The sequence below is a fragment of the Schistocerca nitens genome, chromosome 2 (genome assembly GCF_023898315.1).
Source record: "Schistocerca nitens isolate TAMUIC-IGC-003100 chromosome 2, iqSchNite1.1, whole genome shotgun sequence".
Taxonomy (NCBI): Eukaryota; Metazoa; Arthropoda; class Insecta; order Orthoptera; family Acrididae; genus Schistocerca; species Schistocerca nitens.
The window spans coordinates 170512367-170537026 of record NC_064615.1 but is presented as its reverse complement, the minus strand read 5'-3'; the positions used below and the strand labels follow the sequence as shown (position 1 = coordinate 170537026).

The window sequence follows — 24660 nt, the reverse complement described above, 5'->3', positions numbered from 1 at the left end:
GGCAGCAGAGGATCAAATAGGTAAAAAGACGAGGGCTAGTAGAAATCCTTGGGTAACAGAAGAAATATTGAATTTAATTGATGAAAGGAGAAAATATAAAAATGCAGTAAATGAAGCAGGCAAAAAGGAATACAAACGTCTCAAAAATGAGATCGACAGGAAGTGCAAAATGGCTAAGCAGGGATGGCTAGAGGACAAATGTAAGGATGTAGAGGCTTATCTTACTAGGGGTAAGATAGATACTGCCTACAGGAAAATTAAAGAGACCTTTGGAGATAAGAGAACCACTTGTATGAACATCAAGAGGTCAGATGGAAACCCAGTTCTAAGCAAAGAAGGGAAAGCAGAAAGGTGGAAGGAGTATATAGAGAGTCTATACAAGGGCGATGTACTTGAGGACAATATTATGGAAATGGAAGAGGATGTAGATGAAGATGAAATGGGAGATACGATACTGCGTGAAGAGTTTGACAGAGCACTGAAAGACCTGAATCGAAACAAGGCCCCCAGAGTAGACAACATTCCATTAGAACTACTGGCGGCCTTGGGAGAGCCAGTCCTGACAAAACTCTACCATCTGGTGAGCAAGATGTATGAAACAGGCGAAATACCCTCAGACTTCCAGAAGAATATAATAATTCCAATCACAAAGAAAGCAGGTGTTGACAGATGTGAAAATTACCGAACTATCAGGTTAATAAGCCACGGCTGCAAAATACTAACGCGAATTCTTTACAGACGAATGGAAAAACTAGTAGAAGCCGACCTCGGGGAGGATCAGTTTGGATTCCGTAGAAATACTGGAACACGTGAGGCAATACTGACCTTACGACTTATCTTAGAAGAAAGATTAAGAAAAGGCAAACCTACGTTTCTAGCATTTGTAGACTTAGAGAAAGCTTTTGACAATGTTAACTGTAATACTCTCTTTCAAATTCTAAATGTGGCAGGGGTAAAATACAGGGAGCGAAAGGCTATTTACAATTTGTACAGAAACCAGATGGCAGTTATAAGAGTCGAGGGACATGAAAGGGAAGCAGTGGTTGGGAAGGGAGTAAGACAGGGTTGTAGCCTCTCCCCGATGTTATTCAATCTGTATATTGAGCAAGCAGTAAAGGAAACAAAAGAAAAATTCGGAGTAGGTATTAAAATCCATGGAGAAGAAATAAAAACTTTGAGGTTTGCCGATGACATTGTAATTCTGTCAGAGACAGCAAAGGACTTGGAAGAGCAGTTGAACGGAATGGATGGTGTCTTGAAGGGAGGATATAAGATGAACATCAACAAAAGCAAAACGAGGATAATGGAATGTAGTCGAATTAAGTCGGGTGATGTTGAGGGTATTAGATTAGGAAATGAGACACTTAAAGTAGTAAAGGAGTTTTGCTATTTAGGGAGCAAAATAACTGATGATGGTCGAAGTAGAGAGGATATAAAATGTAGACTGGCAATGGCAAGGAAAGCGTTTCTGAAGAAGAGAAATTTGTTAACATCGAGTATAGTTTTAAGTGTCAGGAAGTCATTTCTGAAAGTACTTTTATGGAGTGTAGCCATGTATGGAAGTGAAACATGGACGGTAAATAGTTTGGACAAGAAGAGAATAGAAGCTTTCGAAATGTGGTGCTACAGAAGAATGCTGAAGATTAGATGGGTAGATCACATAACTAATGAGCAGGTACTGAATAGGATTGGGGAGAAGAGGAGTTTGTGGCACAACTTGACCAGAAGAAGGGATCGGTTGGTAGGACATGTTCTGAGGCATCAAGGGATCACCAATTTAGCATTGGAGGGCAGCGTGGAGGGTAAAAATCGTAGGTTGAGACCAAGAGATGAATACTCTAAGCAGATTCAGAAGGATGTAGGTTGCAGTAGGTACTGGGAGCTGAAGAAGCTTGCACAGGATAGAGTAGCATGGAGAGCTGCATCAAACCAGTCTCAGGACTGGAGACCACAACAACAATAACATTTTTTGCCAATATGTGTTCATTCATTCAATTAATGTTGGTACTAATGTATATTACTTTTAGCATTACATAATCTTTATTATTCTTGCATTTGTTGTCAAAACATATGACATGTTCTCACACGTTCTAACTATGACCTTGTAAGGTGGCGTTGTCTCCTGACCTTCATTTCTTACATATTCCGTCCTCACAATTGTATTCTGCACATCAAGACGCTTCGTTCGAACTCAGACTCGATAAGGTAGATGTAAGCGATATGCAAATCTAATAAGTAAATCGCAAGTGCACACTGAGGTTGTAAAAGTCGAGGCTGGCGTACACAACATGACGGCCACTGGAGTTTTCGGTTTAAAGACGAAACCAGTCCGCTGGGAAGACCGTCCCTTCAGAGGGCTGGGTCAACAATATACCTACTTCGGCCAAAGTGACCGCCCAGAGAGAAGACAGCTTTTGCCAGAGAGAAGGGATAACGACCACCGTGTTCGACTTAAAAGCAAATTCCGCTACATTGTGTGGGAGCGCCCAGAAGATACATTTTTTCACGGTCCGACTGCGTACTTACGGAGTTCCCACAGGGGGACAGTATACGCCTAACGGAGATGCTACAGATTCCCGCACTGGTCGACTCAAACGAAACGTCATTCTCCCGTTTAAAAGAGCAACGCTGATTGGCGGAATACTTCTGACGCAAAGGGTCAGAGAAGTGACGAAAGACAGCGAATCATATACCCTTGCAACTTTTCTAGAAAAAGGGACCGTTCCGTTGTCGCACTTGGAGCGGGAACACGTAACGAGAGCGGGTGCGCTCGTACGTGTACGCAAAGATTGAGGAACAAAGCCTCTGCTCAGTACTTCAGTAGGAGAGCATCTCTGTCGTTAGCGAATCGGAGTGACACTCTATATTGAGTCGCTCGCGATTAAGCGCTGTTTATTGTGTTGGCCGCCACACTTATTGTGCGGCGTGAACACGGACAGAGTGGACTGGTTATCTGACCGGTGTACTACGCCAGTAGTTAGGCTAGGGGCGGATAGGAGTCCTTGACTTCATCAAGGCGTAGGGGGAGTTTGATTGGCGAAGGTCAATCCAGATAGAAAGAGGTAGTTGTGTTATTTGTCAGCAGCGAGTGACGCAGGCAGCAGTCGCCGCAGCTCACGGTATTGTGCGCTACAGCTTATGTGAGCCCCATCTGTCCTCCCTAACAGTACACTCCACTACATTTCTCACGCGACAGCTGTGACCGTACCTAGAAAAGTTATTCAAGTTGTGTAGGCGCGGCTCTCAGCCATTCTGCCGAGTAAATCACATTCTTAAAGAAAAGGGAGAAAAGAACCTTTCTACACTTCGTAAAATAATAGCATTCCTATCCATAAGAGGTAATCTACTATTCCGAAAAGAAACCGGGAATTTATTATTATTTTATAAAAGAAAAAGTTTCACTTAATTTCTCAGAATTTTTTGTAATAAATAATATTTTTCGTTCGTTTAATGTTTTTGTTACACTAACTAGCAACACTCCAGTACCCAAGTATCCCACTAGTTACATAAGAATATATAGAATATTTTTGTGTCATTTCCTTAAAGCGGATGACTCCAGGAGATATTTGTTGATGAATGTTTTTCAAGCAGTTCTTGTTGGTACGTTAAGAGCGTCTGTCTGACTTCTGTAGTAGTGTGAGGTGGAAATTGTTTCTTGCAGGAACCGAAGGGTACTTGTTGGATCAATCCATTGCGCAACTTGACAGAATAAAACCCATACACTCACAGCCTCTTACATATTTAAGGATGATTCTTTTACGTTTGTAGGCGTTAAATGCCATGTGAAGCAGCGACATCAATAATGAACCCTGAACTATCTACTCTCAACTATGCAGACACACTATGTCATGCGGAACTGAAATGGATGTCACCAGAGGCTATTATTGCTAACAGCAGAATGGGTCGGTCAGAAGATGTCAGTGACTTCGGCTAGTCACCGGTTGTCACCTGAGTAACAAACCCGTCAGGGACATTTCAGCCGCCGGCCGAGGTGACCGAGCGGTTCTAGGCGCTTCAGTCTGGAACCGCACGACCGGTACTATCGCAGGTTCCAATCCTGCCTCGGGCATGGATGTGTGTGATGTCTTTAGGTTAGTTAGTTTTAAGTAGTTCTAAGTTGTAGGGGACTGATGACGTCAGATGTTAAGTCCCATACTGCTCAGAGCCAGCCATTTGAAACGTAAGTATTGACGGACACGGATCGGCGGGTGGCTATAAAAAATTGCATGAAAACAGCGGAAGGAATCACTCCTGAGTTCCAGAGTACCCGCAGCGGTCCAACTAGTACTATGAGTGTGCATAGCGAGTTAGAGCGAATGGGATACAGTGGTCGAGGAGATCCCCATATTCCATTCATTTCTGTACTCACTGCTATGCGACGCTCGAGGTCGTGTGAATAGCGACTGTGTATGACTAGAATCGAGTGAGCTACAATACGTTTTTGCAATGTGATGAAACGGAGTATGTTTGGCGAACGTCTAGAGAACGTTACGTACAATCATGTGTTGTGCCTACAGTGAAGTGTGGGGGAGGTGGTATGACGTTATGGAAGCGTTTTCGCGATCTGGATGCGGTCTCCTTACAGCGCTTAGAAAAATGCTAAATGTGGAAGGATAAAAAGGTATTTTGCAGCGTTGTGCATTGCGTACAGTTCAGGAACAGTTTGGAGACGACAACTGTACAAGCATGACAATGTACCCTGTCATAAAGTAGAATCTGTGAGGCAATGGTGTGTGGTCAGTAACACTCCCAAAACTGACTGGCCGTCCTTACTCTCGAACTGAAAGCAACGGATCACCTTTGGGATGAGTCAGAACGTCGACTTTGTTCCAAACCCCAGCACCCAACATTATTATATTCTCTGGTTTTGGTTATTGAGGAATAATAGATTACCATTCCTCGATAGACATTCAGAAGCTTCACTGAAAGTGTCCTCATTCGTCATTTAGGTTAAGGGAGGGCACACCCCATATTAGTGACCACTAATGTGAGCCTATACAATTTTGATCAGGTAGTATATATCGGAGGAATATGGGGGAACACCTTACAGCAGTGACGTGAGTAGCTATTCGAGGAGGAGATAAAGTTTCAATTAGAACCGCGAAAAAGTTGAGTTAGTTTGTATGCTGGTTTTGGAATGTATCCGCAGTTCTTTTTTTATTCCAGTAACTGTCACACAGGAAGACTATTTATCTATTGACGACCGGTTTCGGACTGTTTGTACACTATCTAATCAGCCTGAAGGATAAAATACAGGTGATGTTACCGTATACAGGGTGAATCACCTAAGACTTCCACGCAGATGTAGCGGAAATGGAAAGTGCTTTTGATGTGCGATTCTCATACATTGGATTGGTATTCAGAGGCTCGTCTTTTTAGCCAGTCAATAGGTAGTAATACTTTGAAGGCGTAATTTTTGTGCAAATGTACACTTTTTTAAATGGAGCAATGCCAATTTACATTAAGGAAGTAGAAGTAGGGTAAATAAGAATGTTAATGGTGTTTGTTGCAGGGTTCTAGTGCAAGTCGTTTAATAAGAGACACCGTACTTTCAGAAGTTCCCTCACCGACACTTGTACAATACCCGCGGTTGTACACACTAAAGAACAACTCAAGTGTATACACTAGTTACTTGCATTCTGACCAGTAATGAGACAAATTGACCATCACAGGTTGTGTTCAAAATGACCACCGGCAGCGGCAGGACACGTTTCCAGTCTGGTGTGGAACAACTGCTTCACACATGCCAGTACTTCAATGGACGTGTCCGAACGGGCTGCAGTACACGTCGTTGTATATCATCTAATGTACTTGTTATGGCCTTTTAGACAGCGTCTTTCACCTTTCCACGCAGAAAAAAGTCTACAGGCATCAAATCCGGGGAATTGATTGGCCAAGGTACAGATCCTCTGCGTCCAGTCCAACGATTTTTAAACAATTCACGAAGACACGCTGTACTACTTCGTGCATGATGGGCTGGACAGCCATTATGGTGATATCACAGGTTCTTCCTAGTCTGCGGAGAAATGTCTTCTAGCATCTGTGGAAGATGGTCTGTTTGGAGGCTGCGGTACTTGTGCGCGTTCAGTGTTCCGTCTATGAAACAAGGGTCTATACACATCCCACACCGTATGTTTATACTATATGGACGCTGACGAAGCCAACTTGGATTGTCCACAGATCAGTAGTGCATGTTTCGGCGGTTTACCTGGCCACGATTGGTAAATGTGATTTCACAGGTAAATAGATACATGACACATCTAGAATACTGTGTCGTAATGGCCATGTTAATAGCATTCTCATAATCGTCTGCATGCAGCTCTTGATGGATAGAGGTGCGACAGGGATGGAACCTATGTCTATAGAGAATGCGAAGGATACTTTTCTGACTCATACCACTTCTTCGTGTGGTTGTGCGCTAGCTAAAGTGCACATCAACTGAAAAAAAAGCAAGAATTAATTTCCCCGTCTTCTGTTTTCACTTGTTTCCTTCTTTTACTTTGTCTAGGTGCTACACTTTCACTTTCACGCAACTGGGTGAAGAAGTTGATAAGTAATTACCGAGATGGTTGACGTCTATTGGGATATCTTGCCGCATATTCCGTACAAGAACGAAGTGCATTCTTCCTAAGCTCTCCATACACCATGAGCATATCTGCTTTTTCTGCATGGGTAGATCCCATCGTCCACTCACTACCTACTGCTTGGACTGTCACACACTAACTGACTAGCAAGCTGCAGTGCACTCAAGAAACACACAAGCACGCTGTAAGCAAACAACGACATCGTGCCTAGCAACTACGCAGGTTGAATGTCAGAAACAAGTGTCGGTTTGGAAACTTCTCAAACTACGATACCTCGTAAACTACTCGCACTAGAACCGTGCAAAAAATACCACGGACATTCTAATTTACCCTGCTGTTAGTCTGCTGATGTCAATAGGCACTGTTCCATTCAAAAAAGTGTGTGTTTACACAAAAAATACACAAGTACTACTATAATCTGTTTATTGGCTTACAATACGAGCCCCTAACTACCAATCCATTCTGTGAAAACCACCCATCAATAGTACTTTTCAATTGGTTCAGATGGCACTAAGCACTATGGGACTTAACACCTGAGGTCATCAGTCACCTAGAACTTCGAACTACTTAAACCTAACTAACCTAAGGACAGCACACACATCCATGCCCGAGGCAGGATTCGAACCTGCGTCCGCAGCAGCAGCGCGCTTCCGGACTGCCTAGAACCGCTCGGCCACCGCGGCTAGCAATAGTACTTTCCATTTCCGCAATATCTGTGGTGCTACACTACTGGCCATTAAAATTGCTACACCAAGAAGAAATGCAGATGATAAACGGGAACTCATTGGACACATATATTATACTAGAACTGACATGTGATTACATTTTCGCGCAGTTTGGGTACATAGGTCCAGAGAAATCAGTACCCAGAACAACCACCTCTGGCCTTAATAATGGCCTTGATACGCCTGGGCACTGAGTCAAACAGAGCTTGGATGGCGTGTACATGTACAGCTGCCCGTGCAGCTTCAACACGATACCACAGTTCATCAAGAGTAGTGACCGGCGTATTGTGACGAGCCAGTTGCTCGGCCACCATTGACCAGACGTTCTCAATTGGTGAGAGATCTGGAGAATGTGCTGGCCAGGGCAGCAGTCGAACATTTTTTATATCCTAAAAGGCCCGTACAGGACCTCCAACATGATGTCGTGTATTATCGTGCTGAAATGTAGGGTTTCGGAGGGATCGAATGAAGGGTAGAGCCACGGGTAGTAACACATCTGAAATGCAACGTCCACTGTTCAAAGTGCCGTCAATGCGAAGAAGAGGTGACCGAGACGTGTAACCAATGGCACCCCATACCATCACGCCGGGTGATATGCCAGTATGGCGATGCCGAATACACGCTTCCAATGTGCGTTCACCGCGATGACGCCAAACACGGATGGACCATCATGGTGCAGGATTCATCTGAAAAAATGACGTTTTGCCATTCGTGCACCCAGGGTCGTCGGTGAGTACACCATCAGAGGCGCTCCTGTCTGTGATGCAGTGTCAAGGGTAACCGCAGCCATGGTCTCCGAGCTGATAGTCCATGATGCTGCAAACGTCGTCGAACTGCTCGTGCAGATGATTGTTGTCTTGCAAACTTCCCCATATGTTGACACAGGGATCGAGACGTGGCTGCACGATCCGCTACAGCCATGCGGATAAGATGCCTGTCATCTCGACTGCTAGTGATACGAGGCCGTTGGGGTCCAGCACGGCGTTCCGAATTACCCTCCTGAACCCACCGATTCCATATTCTGCTAACATTCATTGGATCTAGACCAACGCGAGCAGCAATGTCGAGATATGATAAACCGCAATCAGAATAGGCTACAATCCGACCTTTATCAAAGTCGGAAATGTGATGGTACGCATTTCTCCTCCTTACACGAGGCATCACAACAACATTTCGGCAGGCAACGCCGGTCAACTGCTGTTTGTGTATGAGATATCGGTTGGAAGCTTTCCTCATGTCAGCACGTTGTAGGTGTCACCACCGACGCCAACCTTGTGTGAATGCCCTGAAAAGCTTATCATTTGCATATCACAGCATCTTCTTCCTGTCGGTTACATTTCGCGTCTGTAGCACGTCATCATCGTGGTGTAGCAATTTCAATGGCCAATATTGTAGTTTTAGGTGATTCATCCTGTATAGCAATAACGTTTGCAAAACTGCTTTAGAACAGCAACTTAGGCTCTACAACACTAATATTGTTCAGAACCAGACGACATATCATAAATGAAAGTCTTGCGTTACACCAGTCATACAAGTTACTTAATTACTTATTTCTTTGCTCCAGTTACCTCGCTTTAGGCAGCGTCACTAAACCTACAGCTGTGGCTCGCCATTCCAGATGGCTAAAGAAATCGCCTGGATTGCCCTGACACAGCAGATACACTTCCGCTGCTGCTGGAAACGAATTACCGCAGAATATGCACATTATCAATGAGCTGCGTAATTTTGTTCTGACTCATATAGCTGCATCTTATGGTAATTTTGTGCCGAAATTTCAGTGTGTACAAGACCAGAGAAGTGCATACAAACAAAACATTGATTCAGTACAGTCCAGAGACGAAACAAGTGCCTGAACCACGGCACTACAACTCCTCGCCCCATTTTTTCCCCTTCCCCCACTCTTCCATATTATATTATGTTGTAATTAACTGCAAATGCAATATCAGTACTCCTCTACGATGATCATTCTTTCCAGTAAATCTTGTTTTGATGGCTTACATCTATAGCGTAATCAAATAATAAGTCGAGTGTGATCAAAACTACACTGCGCAAAACAAAAAGGGTCACTTGACCTGACGCCATAATTATCTCTCATTGCGTTGCAGAAATTGTATATTGAACTCAGAGGTGCCCACAATCTCCCTCTGTGAAAACCCGAAGCTCCTTTTGATGTCAGCCTCGGGCACGGAAACGCTTCAAACACCATAGTGTCAACACATGCGCAATAAGGTCTAGGGCTTAGAAGTTCATGTGAGGTGTGACGGGAGCTGTTCGGCTGGTCCCGGTGGAGCTTCAAGTCCTCTCTCGGACATGGGTGTGTGTGTTTGTCCTTAGGATAATTTCGGTTACGTAGTGTGTAAGCTTAGGAACTGATGACCTTAGCAGTTAAGTCCCTTAAGATTTCACACACATTTGAACATTTTTTTTTTTTTTGTGACGGGGGTTAAAGACGCCAGATTTCACCAAGTTGCACTAAAGCTCTTCCCAATGCCGCCTTAGACGAGTCGCATGATGGAAAGGTCATCACACACTTTCCTTATTCCTTCTACGGACGCCTCTGCGACGGACATCAGAAACGCCACTATCACCGTTGAAATAGCGCGATTGGCTTACGGGTGGCTGAGGAAAACATTTCAGGCACACCGCTGCTCGGAATCGATGAAACGGCCTTAGATGGCATAAAGGGCGAAAGGGCGTCAATGAAACCAGTCCTTCTCTTGTTGCATTCATTAGACACGTTTTGCGGTTGAAAACGACAATCTGCAGGTCAATGTGCAACGGAACGACATTCTCAACAACTTTTGACACTGCTGGCAACCCCCACGCCTTCTCCTCCCCGCCTTGCCCATTCAGCACCCTTCTTCAAGGACATTGTAGGCCTGCAACTCCACTGAATATGATCTGACCTCTCTGGAGTGTAGCGCGGTCACAGATGTTTGCTCTGGTGTTCAGGGTGGTACCATTAGGAACCAACTGAAATCGTTCACCGAAGGTTTAATGTGATCTGAAGCCGCAAAGGGTGTTTATGTTTTTTCAGCCCTCCTGTGGCGTGATCACAGGAGGGGGAGGGAGGGGTCAACGTGACCTTGACACAGGTGTGAATAAAACAGGTTAGGTTAGGTTCCTTTTAAGACTACCCAGTGCCACTTCCGCGCCTTTGTTGGGAACTTTAAAAATGTTCCTGTATATTCACTGATTCTCGTGTGACGTGCAAACATTTCGTCACTCCACAGCTGAGAAGCGCTACGTCGATGAAATTGCGCCTGCTAGCATGCGAAATGTAAGTGTCCACTTGTGCAGTGTACTTGCAGTAACATCTTAACTAACATGGAGAATCGAACGATTATGAATTAAGTTAACCCTTCATCACTATAATAGTAATAATGTCAGTGTTGCATAAGACTGTCCCCTCAGTCTTCTATTCGCATGTGAAGAACTTTTGCGCTCCAGTCCGGAGCCGCGCTGCTGCTACGGTCGCAGGTTCGAATCCTGCCTCGGGCATGGGTGTGTGTGATGTCCTTAGGTTAGTTAGGTTTAAGTAGTTCTAAGTTCTAGGGGACTGTTGACCACAGCAGTTGAGTCCCATAGTGCTCAGAGCCATTTGCGCCATTTGAAGAACTACTTTGTGATACTTCAGGGAATAAGCGCTCTTCCGTGTAGGCCATGGTTTCAGTTATTTCTGAACCAGTGCTGTGGCCTTCCCGGGTGCAGTGTCCAGGTCCGTTTCGTTTCGTTCTGCTCTTCTTCTTCCGGTTGTTTCGAATCCGTGTGTAGCTAATCGTGGTAAGTGCAACGCCATCGCTTTGCTTGGAAGAACAAACAATTGAGAGATTTACTTCACCGGCGGAAAAGAGAAATTATGTTTTCGAAAACGAAGGCTTAATTACCTTGGCCTTTTCACTTGGTCCACAATCATTACTTTAAAGCGCATAGAAAAAGGCAGACAATGGTGCTACCCAACCCTTGTTAGATTTAGCGAGTTTTCGAAATAAACAGTGACGTAAACTTAATACCACTGAGGTGATATTCTGCTCAGCAGAGTGTATTCCTACAGTGAACGGTCAGCTTAGAAATTTCAAGATGTCACCTCTTCATTTAATACCTCCACACAGCCGCTCCCACTACATTGTTAACATCAGCTTGCCTAATGGCTGAAAATAGGTTAGTGCAAAATATAGATTGAAAGGCGGATGCTTCCAAAGCTACTCTCCATAATGCTGTAGCAAAACTTGTGAGCGCAGTGACGTGTCGCACTGTCGTGAACGAGAACGATGTCTTTGCTTAATTTTCCACGCCTCTTTTTCTTTACGGCGCTGCACAGTGATATAATTGTTACACAGTACAAATCGACGCTAATGTTTGTGCCTTTTGCCATAAACTCTGTGAACACAATTCTTTCACGGTCGAAGAAAACGATGGGTCATGAACTTCCTCTCACAAGGGGAGGCCACAACGTTTGGAACGCGGATTTACTGTAAATTTCGTACACTTGTAGTACTCCACGAGGACAACAAGATGTGTAAGCAGTAGCGCGTACTTCTCAAGCGGTATTGATAAAATCGCAAGATAATTTCGGTCGTCAAATATATACCAGTGCGTGGCCATTTTACCATGACACGGCGCTAGTCGAGTGGTTTGATGTTCTTTCGTCTGACGTGAGAACAGCGTGGTACAAGGTAGCCAATAACATCATCAGCACTAATGAGCGTCTCTTTGCCATCGGTTTAAGTGACACTAACCTCTGCAGCAAATGCAACCTCGTTGATAGTGTGCCTCATCGTTACACATGTGGAGATTGGATTATCAACTGGAGGTGGACCAGGGAGAAAATTGCTGAAATAACAAGAACTTCAGCAATCAATCTACGGACTAATATTTTCCTGAGACCAGAAGAAAGTTACTACCCCCAGGCAAAAAATAACGCAGTGATTTGGTTAATGGGCAAATATATAAGTTACATTTTTAGAAATATTGGGAGCGATGAACATGTTGAATTCAAGATGTATGTGGAAAGTGAATTCGAGAAAACAAGTATCAGAATCACAATAAGAAATACGGTAACATGCTCCGAATTGTCTTCAACAGAATGGGTATAGGTTAGGAACTGGGTTCCTCGTGGAAAGAGGATGGGTTGCGTCACATTCCCGACCCTAACCTCACCTGCACCTCACACATGAAAAATAAATCCGTAGTACAACAGATACAAGAATATGACGGCAAAAATCTGGTGTCTGTTATAAAGGAAGATCTTGAACTCCCTACGGATGCGTTTAGAAGGGAGGAACTGACAAAAATAACAATACAGTGAACGACTTTGCGATGAAGCTGTTCAGGACTGCTCTTCTGTCCACGTAATTTTCCAGCGCTTTTGGAGAACGTTACCAATGCGGAAGGACAATTGTGGTTTTTCCCATACGAGGCACCTCCCACCCCCGCCCTCAGCCCCTCCTTCTCCGTTTCTGCTTACTGTACCACAGTACATCACTGCACATTTCATGGGCGAAAGTCTAGCTTGGAGGTCCCTTAGCGTGGCCAACTCCTGGCCGGTTCTGAGTCCGTCGGATTCCTGGCTTCGGGGAACATTTAATGTCACTGGCGCACTCAGAACCCATAGAGAATGTGCACACGTTACAAGAACGTGCGACCATGCATATGACACAGTCAGAAAGAAACCAGGAGTGTTTGGAAAAGTGCGTCGTTCACTGTGAAGTAGCGAAGCACAGCTCAGAGATGTGCCAGGACGCCTGGTAACCACATGCAGCGCTGCCTATAAGGTCTATTTCTGTGTGACGCATGGGAAAAAGAGTAAAGATCGGCCAGTATCTCATAAGATATTGGGTTCTGGACTTATCATTTCTTCTAATTCTGGCCAATACAATCTCATTTAGGAATATGTGGCACCTTTTTAATAGTACCTAATTTTTCTGTCTCTACTGCTTACATGGCGTTATTTTGCTGGACAGTGGAACGTACGAGTGAAGCCCTAGTAAAATTAAGCAGCACCAAGGCTACAATCAACGCTTCATTGTCCGGATTATACTACAATTTTGAGATGATACGTGAGAACTTTCACCATTTATTAGCAGTAGTTGAAAAACCATACCATTCATCACCAGTAATATGGAACATCCGATGCTATAGACTGATATGGGATCAGAATCGAAAAGTATTTTATTTTACTTTACAGGCACTTCGTGGTCGCCCTGCTGCGGTCGGCCGGCCGTGGTGGCCGAGCGGTTCTAAGCGCTACAGTCTGGAACCGCGCTACCGTTACGGTCGCAGGTTCGAATCCTGTCTCGGGCATGGATGTGTGTGATGTCCTTAGGTTAGCTAGGTTTAAGTAGTTCTAAGTTCTAGGGGACTGATGATCTCACAAGTTAAGTCCCATAGTACTCAGAGCCATTTGAATCATTTTTTTTGCTGCGGTCGGGTGAGGAACGATCTACAAGGCTCTTTGGCCTGAGCGTCTGCACGGTTGCAGCTCGACATGCAGTGTATCTGGATCAATGTACTACCCTTTCTCTGACAAGTGTTAGTCGACAATAGCGGGAGTAAAACATCTGCTGGGATTGAAAAGTGAGGTTGGAAACAAGTGAGAAAGTGAAATATCGAAGTGAACCCTGAGTTCTGTACAGAAAGTGCGATTAGTAGTGCACTGTTCGTACATAGTAGGTATCCCGGTTTGAGCTTCGAACCGGCATAGACGTTTTGTGTGTCACAAATTAAGTGCCAGTGTTAATTTCAAATTCCTTGTAGGAAAGTCATAGACCACATCTCATTACAAAGACCACATCTCATTACTTGGCCTGCACCAGTGTCCAAGAAACTAAATTTCAAACTAAGAACAGAAGCGGCTATCAGGCGAGGAATAGGAAAGGCCGAAGCAGTGACAAGCAGCAGGTGTGAGCCACGTGGGGTGGGACCACTGACCTGAAACCTCGCCTGCATGTAATCTTTCAGCGTTTCAAGGCACACCTTTTCCAGGATGCCGTACACCAGTGCCTCTTTGCCGAACAGCTGGTAGCTCTCGATCTGCGTCACGCCGTACATCAGGTCGTACCTGAAACAAACGAAGACAGAACCGTGAGAGGAGTATGTCTTAGTGGGTGGGTCGGGTTTTGTTGTTTAAAGGTAACGCACATCTTCAAGATTTTTTCACGCTGTCCGCAATGTCGGCTATAATACACCATAGATTGCACGTCGACGACCATTCGCAAGCAAAAGGTTTGCAGAGATTGCTGAAGTCTCGCTTTACGACGTGACACTTGGAGTTTCCCGGTGTTGTAGCCCGGTGACGACGAAATCTTGCCACGGTTTTTCTGTTGACAAGGATTCGGCCCTCATCACGCGAGTGTCTAACAGTCGGATGACGTCGACATCTGGCCACAATATTTCGGTTGACAGCCGTTTAGCCGTCATTAGGTGAGAGTAAAACACATTTACATTAATCTTACGTCTATTACGAGTATACAGGAAGAAGGGTGAGGGAGACATATATGATGATTAGCCAAACTCTTTATTAGCATTTTCGGTGACGTGAAACGTTTTAAAGGCTATGATGTCTCTGTCCACGAAACTCTCTAGTCCCGACACGTTAGCCACACCTGTACCACCACGTACAATGGCTACCGTTAACCAGCCATTACCATGCGAAAATGTGTCATTTAAATCAATACTGAAGTTCAGTCTGCATCCACAAAACACAGACGGTCCATCCAACAGTGCATGTGCGGCGACAGATTTAATTGCATTCTTCTTCTTGTCTGCGGCTGATGTTGTCATTTCGACATCTTCAATTGTTTTATATATATATAGAATACCATGGTATATATATTGAGATATAGAAGGCTACGACGTCGTGTAAGACAGACAATATATAAAACAATTGAAGATGTCGAAATGACAACATCAGCCGCAGACAAGAAGAAGAATGCAATTAAATCTGTCGCCGCACATGCACTGTTGGATGGACCGTCTGTGTTTTGTGGATGCAGACTGAACTTCAGTATTGATTTAAATGACACATTTTCGCATGGTAATGGCTGGTTAACGGTAGCCATTGTACGTGGTGGTACAGGTGTGGCTAACGTGTCGGGACTGGAGAGTTTCGTGGACAGAGACATCATAGCCTATAAAACGTTTCACGTCACCGAAACTGCTAATAAAGACTTTGGCAAATCATCATATATGTCTCCCTCACCCTTCTTCCTGTATACTCGTAATAGACGTAAGATTAATGTAAATGAAAGTGTATTTATTTGGTGTAAAGGAAAAGGAGTTTGTGAATACCTTAAATTTGTTGGAGATTGTACACTGTATTTCCATAAATAAAGTGATCTGTAGCGTAGCCCTGAATACGAGGTTAGGTTGGGTGTTTTTTTTGGCAGGGGGGGGGGGGGTCAGGGTGGGGCGCAGCCCCCACCCCCCCCCCCCCCCTGCAATGCATAGAGTATGCCACAGCAAGTAGCGCTGCGCGATTGCGCAACCGCGGCGGCATAAGATCGAAATCTAGCCGAGATATTTCGACTCTTAGCCAATCATCCGTCTTCAAGTGGGTGCAAAACATTCGATGACGTTGTAAATCTTGCTACGATATTTCGTCTGACTGCCATTCAGCGATCTTCAGGTGAGTGTAACACACTCGGATTACTTCTGCATCTTCCCACGATATTTCGGCGTACAACCACACATCAATCGTATGGTGCGACGGCTGAGTGTTAATCTGCAGAAATACTGTGGCAATGTGTCACTTCATCCGGCAGCAGTCCCGAAACCTTGCGGGCTAACGTTTTGTAAAAACAATTTTCAGACTTCCGTTTGCTTTCTCCCAGCCGGAAGAAGATGCCTAAGGTCACTTTTCTGGACAGTTCAGAAGAGTGATTTCAATTGCAACGTAACACAGCCAGGTAGCTGCATAGTTTCATGGGATTACCTTACTAGTCCTGAGCCAGAGTACTCCGGTGGTACGTTAGTAGTGACGGTGTGTGTATAGGGTAAACCCGAACTCCAGCGAGAGAATTTTGGATATTTTTCAGGCGTATGTTTTCGGCATTTGGTACAAGAGACTCGTGGTATTCTGTTGCACGTCACAGAGTAATTGCGTTTATTTCGATTTACTGCTCCCGTTTGTCCTGGTAAGTATAATGCACTCAAAATATCTGTTTAAAAGGGAAAACGTCACTGGTGTGAGATTTGTTTTGTCCTGGTAAGTATACGGCACTGAAAATATCTGCTTAAAAGGGCAAATGTCACTGGTGTGAGCTGTGTTTCTTGTTCGCATACAAAGTTGTTCCACTCGCGTTCGTAGCCGTACCTAATAACAATGCCCATTTCACTCAGGCTTGTATTCAGTAATGATCTCGCTATGTGAGGTGATGCTTGAAGTTTTCTCGATGTAATGAGTAATCCATAAGGTTTCAAAATTGAAGCCCAGTGACGTTGACATCTTGCTAAGATATTTCGGCTGACAAGCGTTCAGCCATCTTCATGTGAATGTAAAACACACTGATGACTTCGACATCTTGCCGCTATATTTCGGTTGACAGCCATTTCGCCATCATCAGGTGCGAAGTATCGTGACAAGATGTCGGCTGCAATCCTGAAATCTCGATGACCAAGCTTTATAAACACATTCTCAAACTTTTGTTTGCTTTCTTCCGCGGGAAGTGATGCCTAAGGGCAAGTAGTTCGAATTGTCACATAGCATCACCATGTAAATATATTGCTCCAAGGGACCCGATCCGTGAACCAGAATAATCCGCAAAGTACACTAGTAGTGGGAGAACGTACATAGGGTGAACCCGAACGCCACCGACAAAATTTTGATTGTTATTCAGGGATATTTTTTAGCATTTGGTACAAGAAACTCGTGGCCTTCGGTGGACCGTGAAAGAGTAATTGGGTTTTTCTCGATTTCTTGCTTCACTATTGGTCGGATCTGTCTCTGGTGTGATTGTCCGTCTGCTTTACTTGTACGTTAGCAGTGATATACACGAGTATGCATAGATTTGCTGGTGATGAAGAGTAGACCACGATACACATTCGGTACTAATTGACTAAATGCAATGAATCGACGCTATACTGAACTGTTTTCGTGACGACAACAAAAACATCACAGTACTTTAGCACATATGCGTTGTTACTTTATGTTTTGTATTACACTTTTTGGTGATCGCATGTTCTTCTAGGACTTTTCACTGTTGTGAAGGTATTTTCAAAGAAACAAAAGTAACTGAGACCTCAAATCGAATATATCATACAATGCCTGACTGAGAGAGTGAAGCACCCGGAATACATGATCGCATGTCAGAGAAAATTTGTACAGGGGCACACCATCAGCTGGTATGTAAAAGATTAGAACTGAAATTCTCTGCGACAGAAAGAAGCAAATTAGTGTTGTTCGTGTTTACTGTTGTTACCGGGCCTGGTAGGGCATACACTAAGACGACAGAAGTCATGGGAGACCTCTTCAAATTGTGTCGAACTCCTTTCCTCTGGATTAGTGCCGAAATTCAACGTGGCATGGACTCAACAAGTCCCCTGCAGGAATATTAAGCTATGCTGCCTCAGTTGCTATCCATAGCTGGAAAGTGCTGCCGGTGCAGGATTTTGTGCACGATAACAAACCCTCGAATATGCCTATAAATGTCCGATGGAATTCATGTCGAGCGCTCGAATTGTCTACAATTTTCTTCCAACCAATCCCAAACAAATGGGGCCCCGTGACATAACTCACTGTCCTCCATAAAAATTCCATCATTATTTGGGAACACTAAATACATGAATAGCTGCAAATGGTCTCCGAATAGCCGAACATAACCGTTTCCATTCAATGATAGGTAGAGTTGGACCAGAAGACCCTGTCCATTCCATGTAAACACAGCCCAGACCATTATGGCGCCACCACCAGCTTACATAGAGCCTTGTTGATGGGTCCACGACTTCGTGCTGCCTTCGGCACACTCTAATCCTACCATCAGCTCTTGCCAACTGAAATTGGAAGTGACCAAGTCACGGTTTTCCAGTAGTCTAGAGTGCAGCCAATATGATCACGAGACCAGAAGAGTCGCTGCAAGCGATATCGTGCTGTAAGCAAAGGCATTCGCGTCGGTCGTCTGCTGCCATAGCCCATTAACACCAAATTTCGCTGCACTGTCCGAATGGGTACGTTCTTTGTACGTCCCACATTGATTTCTGAGGTTATTTCACGCAGTGTTGGTTATCTTATTTATTTTATTTATGTACAAGTCAGGTTGCGTAGGACCAAATTGAGGAGCAAATCTCCAATGTCATGGAACGTGTCAGTAGATGATATTATAACATAAAAGTAATAACAGTTAAAATGAAATTTTTATGAACCCGAAAAGGTCAAGTACTGTTTAAGTGAATGCAATCAACAATACCACAAGAATCAGATTAATTTTTCAAGGAACTCTCGACAGAATAGGACGACTGACTCATGAGGAAACTCTTCAGTTTCGATTTGAAAGCGCGTGGATTACTGCTAAGATTTTTGAATTCTTGTAGTAGCTTATTGAAAATGGATGCAGCAGTCTACTGGACACCTTTCTGTACGAGAATTAAGGAAGTCCGACATAACTGCAGGTTTGATTTCTGCCAAGTATTAACTGAGTGAATGTTACTTGTTCTTGGGAATAAGCTAATATTGTTAACAAGAAATGGCAGTAATGGATATATATATATTGAGAGATCAATGTCAAAACACCCGGACTAGTGAACAGGGGTCTACACGAGGTTCGTGAACTTACACCACTTATTGCCCGAACCGCCCGTTTCTGAACCAAAAATATCGTTTTAGAATGGAAAGAGTTACACCAAAATATAATGCCATACAACATAAGGCAATGAAAATAAGCAATGTAGACTAATTTTCGTATCGAACGATCACTCACTTCGGATACCGTTCGAATAGTAAAAATGGCAGCATAAAGTCTTTGAACAAGATCCTGAACATGGGCTTTCCACGACAGTTTACTATTTATCAGAACACCTGGAAATCAGAACTGTTCAGTTTCATTAATCATATGCCCACTCTGTGAAGTTAAAACGTCAGGTTTTGTTGAATTGTGTGTTAGAAACTGTAGACACTGAGTCTTACTTTGATTTAGCGTTCCTTTATTTTCTACAGGTCACTGCACTACTTGAAACCGAGCCAATGTTCCACACAACATCCTTTACTACCGTCCTAATGTCATAAGTAACAGAAATCTTTTAGAGTTACCTGTGATACTAAGTGGCATATCATTTATATAAATAAGGAACAGGAGGAGCCCCAACACTGATCCTTGGGGCACCCCCCACTTGACTGTACCCCACTCAGACCCCACATCGCAGCCATTCTCAACACTGTGAATAATGACCTTTTGCTGTCTGTTGCTGAAGTAAGAGGTGAGCTACTCCCCATATTCCGTAATCGTTCAAATTCCGGAGCAATATTTTGTTATCAACACAGTCAAATGCCTTAATTAAATAAAAAAAATATGCCTAGCGTTCGAAACCTTTTGTTTAACCCATCCAGTACCTCACAGGGAAAAGAGAATATAGCATTTTCAATTGTTAAACGACATCTAAAGCCAAATTGTACATTTCATAGTAAATCATGTGATATAAAATGATCAATTATCCTTACATACAAAGCCTTTTAATAGCTTTAGCAAACACTGATGGCATAGAAATAGGTCTAAAATGGTCTCCAATATCCCTTTCTCCCTTTTTATAAAGCGGCTTTACTACTGAGTAATTTAATCGTTCAGAAAACTGACCATTTCTAAAGGAAATATTACAAATATGGCTAAATACAGGGCTAACATGCGCAGCACAGTATTTTAATATTATGCTAGGCACTCCATCATGTCCATGAGAGTCCTTAGTCTTCAGTGATTTAATTATTGACTCAATTTCCCCCTTGCATGTATTACAGAGGAGTGTTTCAGACATCAATCTCTGAAAGGCATTTGCCAAGAGAGTTATATGATTCCCTGTAGAAACTATTTTTTTTAATTCAGCAGCAACGCTCAGAAAATGATTGTTAAGCGCTGAACTGATTTATAAGTAACAGAAATATTTTCACTACGAACTGACTTTGTATCATCGACCCTGTGCTGCCGACCAGACACTTCCTCCACAACTGACCGTATAGTTTTAATTTTATCCTGTGAATTAGCTATTCTATTTGCGTACCACATACTCTTTGCGTTCCTTATATCATTTAAGTACCTTACAGTACTGTTTGCAATGGGTTACTGTAGCTTGATTGTGACTACTTCTAACATTTTGATATAATTCCCACGTTGATATATATTATATCCTTATTCCACTAGTCAGTCACCCAGGCTGCCTTTTACTGCTAGTACCCCGTTTAGAACATTCTAATGGAAAGTAATAACTCTCAAAGAAGATGAGAAATGTGTTAAGGAAAGCATTATATTTGTCATCTATGTTATCGGCACTGTAAACATCCTGCCACTCTTCTTCCTTGACAAGGTTTAAAAACTTATCTGTTGCTGTGGGATTAAATTTCCTACATAGTTTGTATATATATGTGACATCTGTTTGAGTACAAAAGCCTTATAGTGTTAAAATTTGTGCATCATGGTCTGAAAGGCCATTCACCATTTTACTAACAGAATGCCCATCTAGTAATGAAGAATGAATGAAAATATTGTATATGGCTGTGCTACTGTTTCCCTGCACCCTAGTTGGAAAAAACACAGTGTGCATCTCATCATATGATTTTAGGAGATCTACCAACTTCTTTTTCCTTGCTCAGTCATACACAAAATTAATATTGAAGTCACCACATATAACTAATCTCTAGTACTTCCTATAAAGTAAATCATGAACCCTCTCTAGCTTGAAGAGAAATGCTCTGAAGTCAGAGTTTAGTTTCACTGCCCCTGCAGAACATTCAAATATCTGTTCAGTGCAGTACTGTGATATGTCTATGGACTCAAATGGAATGGCCACTCCCCTTCCTGGCAAGGAATTCGTTGAAAAACAGCCAGCTAATCAGTACCCTGGTAAAGGGAGCCTCTGAATTGTCAAATTATTTACGTGGTGCTCCGATATACCAATCTGTTAGCACTGGCAACCCTACGCAAATGCCTCTGCTCTCGTCGTTAAGTGAAGGCCATCGGCCACTGCATTGTGCGTGGTAGTGCCTGAAAGTTGGTATTCTCGGCACACTCTTGACACTGTGGACCTCGTGATATTGAAGTTTCTAACGATTTCCGAAATGGAATGTCTCGTACGTCCAGCTCCAACTACCATTCCAAGTTCAAAGTCTGTTAGTTCCCGTTGGAAATCTTTTCACGTGAATCACCTGATCACAAATGACAGCTCCGCCAATATACTAACCTTTTACACCATGGGCGCTCGATACTACCGCTGGCTGCATTTATGCATATCGCTATCCCATTACTTTTGCCCCCCATCGTATAGGGGGCATGAACAGCGTTACATGACGAGTGATCAGTGTAAAACTCATTGATGTACCGCCTACTGGAGAGAGTTTTATCAGCATCTAACAGAGCTTGGGAGAGGCCTCATTGTGGGTCTTCACCAGGCCAGAAGGTGGAATCGTGCATTATCCAGATTTCTGGAGCATTCGTATTTGACAGTGGCCCGATGTTGGATCGCATGTGAAACCGGTGTTGTGTGCTAGTCGTTAATACTATCCTTCACCGCGTATGACCACCAAATTGGACGATTACCATATTGTGCACCAAGTACATTTTAACCCCTTGGGTAGAGATCCCATCCTTCCAATGGTTTCGAGACATACGTGGGGTCATGGTGCACAGGAAGCCATCGGTTATGATTTCATGTCACGGTTGGTAGCGACCGTCGGGGTTCTGAAGGCACAGCGACACATCACAAACTTTCTGTGACACATCACAAACTTTCTGTGTCCTCATGTGTCACCTGTCATGCAACAGTATCGTGGTGCCATTTTTCAAGAGCACGATGCTCGTCCACACATAGCACTTGTCTCTACGAATTACCTGCGTGTTAATGAGATACTCCCGTGACCACTAGAGCCTCATTTCTGTCCACGATAGAACGTGTGCGGTAACAGCTCGGTTGTCTTCTTAGTCTCAGTGTCGAATCCAAGATATCAAGGATCAATTACACCAGTTGTAGGCCAGATGGCCTCAAGCGAGGGTAAAACGGGTCTATTCAAAAATGGTTCAAATGGCTCTGAGCACTATGGGACTTAACATCTATGGTCATCAGTCCCCTAGAACTTAGAACTACTTAAACTTAACTAACCTAAGGACAGCACACAACACCCAGCCATCACGAGGCAGAGAAAATCCCTGACCCCGCCGGGAATCGAACCCGGGAACCCGGGCGTGGGAAGCGAGAACGCTACCGCACGACCACGAGATGCGGGCAAAACGGGTCTATTACGCCACACCAAACGAGTACATGCATCCAAGATGGAGGGGCTGCATCGTATACTACAAAACTGGATAATATTGACAAGTTTTTTTGTAAAATTCTCGCAATTACGTAGTCACTGCACTAACATCACATATTCCCTCGACTCAAGTTGCTTCATTTACTTTCCTCCTGATGACTATTTTGTGATCACTGAAATAACATAACATACGTTATAAACGTGTGTTTCATTTTGATTACTCTTCCCCTTGCGGGCGTTTCAATCTTTTGTCAGCCAGGTGTAGTTACTTTATTACTCTGAAACGAGCAGTCGGAGACTACTTGTCCCTAACATCAATGTCCGTGAACGACCTCCAAAATTGTTTTGATCGTGTTCAGATGTACCTTGTAAATACACTGCTGGCCACCGTAAATGCAACACCCTGAAGGAAGCATCCGAATCAAGTGAAATTTACACCATGGGTTTGCAACTGATTAGAATTTCAGCGCAGACGCACATCACGCGCCCCTGTGGCGCCACCTCATAGCGCCATTTAAGGCTTGGCGATTTCGACGAGTGTACGTTCGGCACGTGTGTTTACCTTGTGGTTGTTTCACAAGACGATCAGTTATGCCTCGTAGACAATAGCGAACATCTTTTGATCAAGTATCCGAGTTCGACAGAGGAAGGATAGTGGCTTACCGAGATTGTGGATTATCATACAGAGAAATCGCTAGTCGTGTTGGACGAAACCAAACAACTGTAATGCGGATATGTGACCGTTGGATGCAGGAGGGTACGACGGACCGACGTGGTCGATCGCATTCACCTCGGTGCACCACTGCACGTGCTGATAGGCAAATTGTGCACATGGCAGTGACGGATCGCTCAGTGACATCCCGAACCATAGCACAGCACATTGCGTCTGTAACGCATCATCCAGTGTCTGCGCGTACCATTCGACGCCGTTTACAGCAGAGTGGTCTGTCCGCAAGACGTCCATTGCTTCGTCTACCATTGACGCAGAACCACAGACGTCTCCGTCGCCAATGGTGTGATGACAGACGGATGTGGACGGCAGAATGGAATGACGTTGTCTTTTTACTGACGAGGCACGCTTCTGTCTGCAGCACCACGATGGTCGGATTCGAGTGTGGAGACACCGTGGAGAGAGGATGCTAGACAGCTGCATTATGCACGGCCACACTGGTCTTGCACCGGGTATTATGGTATGGGGCGGTATTGGATATTACTCTCGCACGCTTCTAGTACGCATTGCCGGTACTTTAAATAGCCGGCGCTGCATATCCGAGGTGCTGGAGCCAGTTGTCCCTCCTTACCTTTAGGGCTTGGCCACAGTCATATTTCAACAGGATAATGCGCGACCACACGTGGCACGCATTGTCGAAAGGTTATTCGTCAATAACCAGATTGAATTGCTTCCCTGGCCGGCTCGCTCTCCGGATCTTTCGCCGATAGAAAACATGTGGTCCATGGTTGCTCAACGAGTGACCCAGATTACATCCCCAGCTGCCACACCAGATGATCTTTGGCAACGTGTGGAAGCTGCTTGGGCTGCTGTACCCCAGGAACACATCCAACGTCTCTTTGACTCAATGCCGAGACGTGTGGCAGCGGTGATCTCCAACAATGGCGGCTACTCTGGCTACTGATTCTGGCAGGAACCACATGTCACAGACGTCTGTAAACATAATCATTTCATAGTTGGTCAACATGTTATCTACAAAATAAATCTTGTTGTGCTACCTCTTGTCTTTCTTGGTGTTGCATTTACGGTGGCCAGCAGTGTATGTAGTTAGTCACCAAATAGCGTGCCAAAAATAAGTGTACCAATGAATAACCCTTATGGCTTCAGCAGTTATTCGAAATCAGCAACGAGGATAAATCTGCCAGTGAATTATATATAGCACCTTTAGACCAAGTATTT

General features: G+C 44.0%; 1 protein-coding gene across 1 annotated transcript in view; it reads right to left on the bottom strand.

The window, feature by feature from the left end:
- Positions 1 to 24660, bottom strand: part of LOC126234901 (uncharacterized) — a 447962-nt gene that overhangs the window by 120791 nt on the left and 302511 nt on the right. The window contains exon 5 of the mRNA XM_049943641.1: positions 14240 to 14369. Within this exon, the coding sequence (XP_049799598.1) occupies positions 14240 to 14369 (130 nt within the window). The remainder of the gene's footprint in view (positions 1 to 14239; positions 14370 to 24660) is intronic.